This window comes from Diplotaxodon limnothrissa, linkage group LG11, assembly GCF_057381915.1.
Source record: "Diplotaxodon limnothrissa isolate DT_005_m linkage group LG11, D_limnothrissa_male_GT1.1, whole genome shotgun sequence".
NCBI classification, from domain to species: domain Eukaryota; kingdom Metazoa; phylum Chordata; class Actinopteri; order Cichliformes; family Cichlidae; genus Diplotaxodon; species Diplotaxodon limnothrissa.
Genome location: NC_140606.1, coordinates 31,792,072 through 31,796,840, shown reverse-complemented (window position 1 = coordinate 31,796,840; position 4,769 = coordinate 31,792,072). Strand labels below are relative to the sequence as shown.

Below are 4,769 nucleotides of genomic sequence, written 5' to 3'. Positions count from 1 at the left end.
GTGGGGCGTAACACCTTCATGAATTTGCAAGCACACTAAAAATGCACTTTTCTTTCCCCTTCCAGCCAGATACAGACATGATGCTTCCTCTCCCAGATATCATGCTAGGGACTTTTTCTGACCTTAAAACAGCAAGGCAACGCCACAAAAGCACAACAGACTTTCCTCACCAAAGCAACATTTCTTTGCTTCCCTCTTATACTCATTGTCTTATAGATAGAGAACAAGACCTCTTGCGTCGTTGCTCACTCGGGGAGACCAAGAGTCTTTCACGCTACCCTCGCCATGCCCTCAGCGTGCCTGAAATCGGCTGCATTAGTCCCCTTCATGTCATTACCCACAGTCCGCTCCACAGCACGTCGCTCTCACCGGCAAAAAGCAACATATCCAGCCCTGCTAGAGAGATGGAGAAGCTTGCAAAGGCCAGGAGTAAACTTCTAGAGAGTGAAAGTAACCAAACCCCTACCATCACTCCAGAAACAAGAGAACAACTTCGCTATGTCGCCAAAGATGGAAAGTGCCGAGTCAACCTTTGTCATATTTCAGAAAGGGGCCGTTTCCTGTCTGATATCTTTACTTCTTTTGTGGACCTCCAGTACAGATGGTTCTTATTTGTCTTCATGATGTGCTACATTGTCACCTGGTTTTTCTTTGCTGTGCTCTACTTCTTGAATGCTTTCTTTAGAGGTGACCTAGAAAAGGAGAAGCCACTCACCACCCCTGAAGAAAACCTCATAGACCACGCACCCTGCTATTTGGGTGTAGATGATTTTATCTCTGCTCTTCTTTTCTCAGTGGAGACACAGCGCACCATTGGTTATGTATCAATGGTGTCTCCCAGCACAGTGTCTCCCAGCTGCCACGAGGGTGTGGTGCTGGTCATGACGCAATGCATTGTTGGGTCCATGATAGATGCTCTCATGGTAGGCTGCATGTTTGTTAAAATATCCCGACCCAAGAAGCAAGCGGAGACACTTCTTTTTAGTCGCACTTGTGTCATTGCTAACCGGGATGACCAGCTCTGCTTGATGTTCCGCCTGGGAGACCTCAGAGAAAGTCACATGGTGGACGCAAAGGTTCGTGCAAAGTTAATCAAGTCCCGGCAAACAGCAGAGGGAGAGTTCTTGCCTCTCGAGCAGACAGAGATTAACCTTGGTTATGAAACTGGCTCAGACCGACTTTTCCTGGTGGAGCCTCAAGTCATTCGGCACAATATTGACTGCGACAGTCCGCTGTGGGAGCTGGGTCCAGAGCAACTCAGAAGACAGCAGTTTGAGATCATCGTTATTTTAGAAGGAATTGTTGAGGCCACAGGTGAGTAATTGACATTCAAAAAGAAACTACTCGTACCTCCAAAAGTCTCATTTTAATATAAAACAACTGCAAAAAACTTTACTTTGACTTTGTTTTTGAGAATAAGATGGGGTTTTTTTGCAAGAATGTCATAGGAGGTGAGAGAAAGCATGTTCAGTGAGAGGAAGCATGGGATTTCCACATAAAAGCTGTGCAAGTACAGAGAAATGATTAAAACTCCATCCAGAGCAACCCTCTCAATCTGAGGCTGCAGTGCTAACCATTTACCCCTGCACTGCCAGTTAGTAGCCTCATTAATAATAGTTTTCAAGAATTAGGAAACTGGGATGCAATATTCTCTCAGTCATTGATTTTTTCCCTTCACTGTAGGGCTACAGAAGAAGGATTTTTTTTTGTGGACCAGACATTTAATGATTGCCAAAAAAACCACACCTGAAAAAATCTCACCCACCACTTTTTCTGGAAGAGGGCTTGGTAAAATTCTGTAATACTTGAACTTGGCTATAACTAAGGTTTATGCTCATTATTTACAGCTGTTGACTACACCCAACCCCATGGTTCTCATGCAGTCATTACAGTTCAGTTTTACCCTGCTCTTTTGCTGTGTATTCACATACTGTGTGCACTCTTTGACACACAGAAACCTTGGATACCCCTACGATTTTGCAGACACAGCCTAGAATGTTGCTGCAGAAACTTCAGGGGCCCATGTGAGGGTTATTTGCGATAGTGTTCGTTTCCTCCTCCTCTGGAAGTTAAACACTTGCAGATGTTTCTTATTCTTTGTTTACTGTTTCTCCACAAAAATGTCCTTGGTGCTGGCTGCACAGTTGTTATTGAATGTGGATAATCAGGTCAAATAGATAAATGTTATAATGTTTAAAGAACTCTTCATTTGGGTCATGGTTTGCTGTGTATAAATAGTTAAGAGTTAGTAAGTATTAAGAAGGTTTATTTATAGGTTAAAAGGTTTTTAAAAAGCAATTTCCACTGAAACAGCAACAACAAGCTTTCCCTTATTTAATTTCCAGCCTTCTGAGCTGTAAAAGCACACCGAGGTTGAGTGTCACAAAAGATAACAGACTTTGATGAAGCATCTGATGAGTAAACTGTGCAATTCCCTAAAACTATGATTGTTTATCAAGAGCAAGTCTGTCTGCCAAGTTCTAAATCTTGGAATATTTATATTTATGAGAAGGCCAACAAGTCATTCAGTTTCCTGGGTAAATGATGGGAAAACTGTCTTTCCACAATGCAGTCAGAATGTAAATATTTAACAGCTTATTTGGCATCTTTTTGGTATGGAAAGCAGGAAAACAAACCTTGCAGAAGGTTTTTTATAGAAAAAAAAAATCACATATCTACATCTGAGTTTCCTTTCCCATGTAGTGCTCAAGCTCAATTGCATCATTCTGAAACTATTAGAGTGGTGACAATATCTGGTATTGTCACCACAGATGTTTTTTAGGCTTTTTAAAAAACAAAAAACAAAAAAAGTTTTATTTCTATTGGTTTTTTTGAAACCCTTTTTTTTCTTCTTAATTTTAGACTTTCCGTTGTGGAAAAAAGTGAAAAATAACACACCAAAAACCCAAACTTCTGATACTGCTTTTTTTTGACGTGGTTCCTAAAGATTCTAGATAGTTTTCTTGCAGCAAATTATGACCTTGTGGTTTGTTTCATACATTCTTCAGCAACTGTGAAAAATAAAGTGCCCGCTCTTTTTATATACTAGTCCATAATAAAAATCAATCAATTAAGACGAATAACAACAGACACATATCACATGGTATCATGCTGTGTCATTGTTTATTTAACAAAAACTGAAGCAAAATCTAGAAGCAGTGTGTGAAAAATTGAAGCTAGGACTGCAGGTACGTGTTTAAACACAGCTCTTGCAGAGCTCAAGCACAACATTTCAAACATGTTAAGGTCCAGACAAAATAAGTTGCATAGTGAAGGGCCACTGCAATACTGTGGGGTTTTTTTTTTCTATTCTGTTTCAGATTTGGCTGCTGGGCTTAACACCCTGATCTTCTTGCATTACCTAATATGGGTAAAGCTTTAGCTGTCAGACAGCTGGTACTATATTTTTCACCCACTACTTCTGCATTTTGGCTCATTTTTTGTCACATAAATAATGACACACTGCAATAAATCATCATATTTTCCTTTATTCTGGAAGGAATAGACCATTTTTCTAATTATAATGTGTCAAACCTTAGACTTGAAAGAAAGTGTGCTTTCTTTTTCACATGACTGTACAGTAGGTATTCAAACCTTTCAGTGATGCTATCTTTACAAGATAGCATCAAGTTCAAATAGAAACTGTTCTTCCGGCTAAAGTGTTTCCAATCTCAGTTTAAAAGAAAATATAATTTCTTATGGTGAAACTCTTTAGGAACAACAAACAAACTAAATAATTTGTACATAGATATTTCTAGTAAAATCAAAACCTTCCTTTTCCCCCCAATACTTTTGCTGTTGGAAATTGTTAATGTCAATGTCAAAATAAAGCTCAAGAATTAAAAAAAAATTATTGCAAAAAAAAAAAAAAAAAAAAAATCAGTATCACTCATCTAAATTTGGCCAGTTGATACTTTTAATGACAAGTTCCTACTTTCTTATTTTGGTAAGTTCGAATGGATTCAAACACACCAGAGACATCTTGTGGCAAATGATGCGTACTTCAGTTTAAGACGGTGATTTCACTTCACTTCAAAACTAACAGGCACTTCCATGTCATTATTTTAAACACAGGGATGATGTGCCAAGCCAAAACATCCTATATTGAAACAGAGATTGAGTGGGGCGCTCGCTTTGAACCATGCATGACGCTGGAGAAGGGCTCATTCAGAGTGGACCTGCGTCGGTTCCACACCACCTACAAGGTACCACTACCTAACTGCAGTGCCAGCCAGGCACACCAGCTAATGGCTCTGGCTGACTGCAAAGTCCAAAACCACAGAACCAGCCAAAACTGGGAAAGCTGGGCAGAGGGAATGACCGAAGAAGACAAAGACAAGCAACCATCCCATGGAGGATTCACTATTGCTAACATTCAGGAGGAGAGAGCATCAGAAGGCAATGAAAGTGAAGAGGGTACTGAAAAAAGCACGCCATAAGACATTTTAACTTTTTTAAAGCTGAATTGGTCATAAACACTTTCTCAGTATGAAGCTTTTTTTCTTTTTTTTAAAAGATGATACCAGCATTTCACTGTAGAAGAAGGGCAGGTGTAAATATACATAATAAATATTTTGAATTGACTATTTGCTAAACTTTATCCCAAAGTATTGTTGGCACACAGGTCCAGCTTTAAACTATAGCAATACACATAGAATTTTACAGCATAAATGCTTGCAGATTTACTATTCTTAGTAAAGTTGAAGTACCAGCAGATTCTTGATTTTAGTTGTTACCAAAATGTCTTTTTTCCTCGTTGTAGAAAACCC

The 4,769-nt window shown here is 39.3% G+C and overlaps 1 protein-coding gene across 1 annotated transcript; it reads left to right on the top strand.

Annotated features, from left to right (window-relative positions):
* The first annotated feature begins 389 nt into the window (after positions 1-389).
* kcnj20 (potassium inwardly rectifying channel subfamily J member 20) lies at positions 390-4,470 on the top strand. Its single transcript, XM_085365826.1, has 2 exons — positions 390-1,314; positions 4,075-4,470. The coding sequence occupies exons 1-2, from the start codon at positions 405-407 to the stop codon at positions 4,437-4,439; spliced, it is 1,275 nt and encodes a 424-aa protein (XP_085221952.1). The 5' UTR covers positions 390-404; the 3' UTR covers positions 4,440-4,470.
* The last annotated feature ends 299 nt before the right edge of the window (positions 4,471-4,769 follow it).